Source organism: Nansenia antarctica, assembly GCF_963989245.1.
Source record: "Nansenia antarctica genome assembly, chromosome: 6".
NCBI classification, from domain to species: Eukaryota; Metazoa; Chordata; class Actinopteri; order Argentiniformes; family Microstomatidae; genus Nansenia; species Nansenia antarctica.
The window spans coordinates 2,792,906-2,794,036 of NC_137676.1; the positions used below are offsets into that span (position 1 = coordinate 2,792,906).

Consider the following 1,131-nt stretch of genomic DNA (forward strand, 5'->3'; position numbering starts at 1 on the left):
GGGAAGCCGGACGGTGGGTTCAGATGACGTTTTTCTAGGATGTCCACATGACCTAAAGATGTCATCTGGACGTCCTAAAGACATTATCTGGACGTCCTAGAAAGACGTCACCTGGACGTCCTAGGAAGACGTCATCTGAACCCACATTCCGGCTTCCCTGAGGACGTCTTTTGGACTCTTTGTTTACTAGGCTCCCCCCCCTGCTCAGGGTTGCTTCAACCGGAACCGATACGATCGTACGAGTGTCTTCACGTTCAGATCAGAGTCTCACGTCATCAACATTTTCCGTTCCGTAACCGTGACGACGCTTTTGTTGTTCTGTCTCTCGTAATCCCCGGCACGTTACGGCACAATCCGGTCAGCTCCCGTTGGTGATGATGACGGACGTCCCTTTGTGTCCCTGCATCTGGTGGTGGTGGTCGGCCTGCATGCGCATGTGAGACGCCATGTCGTACCCCTGGACCCCCACCGCCCCCCCGCCTCCGCAGCCGCCCCCCCCCAGGCCGGAGGAGGAGTAGCTCCCTCGGAGGCTCTCGGGGTCGTACAGGTGCTCCAGGGAGTAACCCGTCAGGGCGTACGCCGCGTGCCTGTCCAAGTGCTGCCTTTCCTGGGTAGGAGGGTAGACCAGCAGCGGGCTCCCCCCCTGGGCCTGGGGGTGGTGGTGGTGGGGGGGGGAGACGTCCGTGGTCGTCTGCAGGTAGTCTTTGGTGATGGAGGAGGAGGACCCGAGGCCCCCCCCCCCGCCCCCGCCCCCAGATCTGGAGATCATACCGTCCGAGCTGGGGCTGCTGAGGCGAGACAGGGAGGCCGGGCTGACGGCGTTGTTGTCGTCGACGTTGTTGTTGTTGTCATGGGGATGGGGGTGGGGGTGGAGGGGGGGACCCCCCAGCACCTTGTCGTCGTGGTGGTGATGATGATGGAGACGCTCAGAGGAGGAGGAGTTGAGGAGGTCCATGTTTCCGGCGAGTAGCCCCGGGCCTCGGCACACCACCCCGGGCATGGAGGCCTGGGGGAGGGGCAGGGAGGGGGTGAAGCAGGGGGGGCCTCCGCCTCCACCCCCCTTGGAGACGAGGCCCCCTCCCGCTCCGACCCCGACCGTGACGGGGCCCAGGGCGTCCAGGGGGCCCTTGT

At 63.9% G+C, this 1,131-nt stretch overlaps 1 protein-coding gene across 1 annotated transcript in view; it reads right to left on the bottom strand.

Moving 5' to 3' along the window:
• Nucleotides 1-358: 358 nt before the first annotated feature.
• LOC308160081 (single-minded homolog 1-like) overlaps nucleotides 359-1,131 on the bottom strand; it is a gene marked incomplete at both ends in the record, with an annotated part of 13,446 nt that continues 12,673 nt past the window's right edge. The window contains 1 exon segment of the mRNA XM_080533946.1: nucleotides 359-1,131. This exon segment is cut by the window's right edge and continues 216 nt beyond it. Coding sequence (XP_080390072.1) covers nucleotides 359-1,131 — 773 coding nt within the window.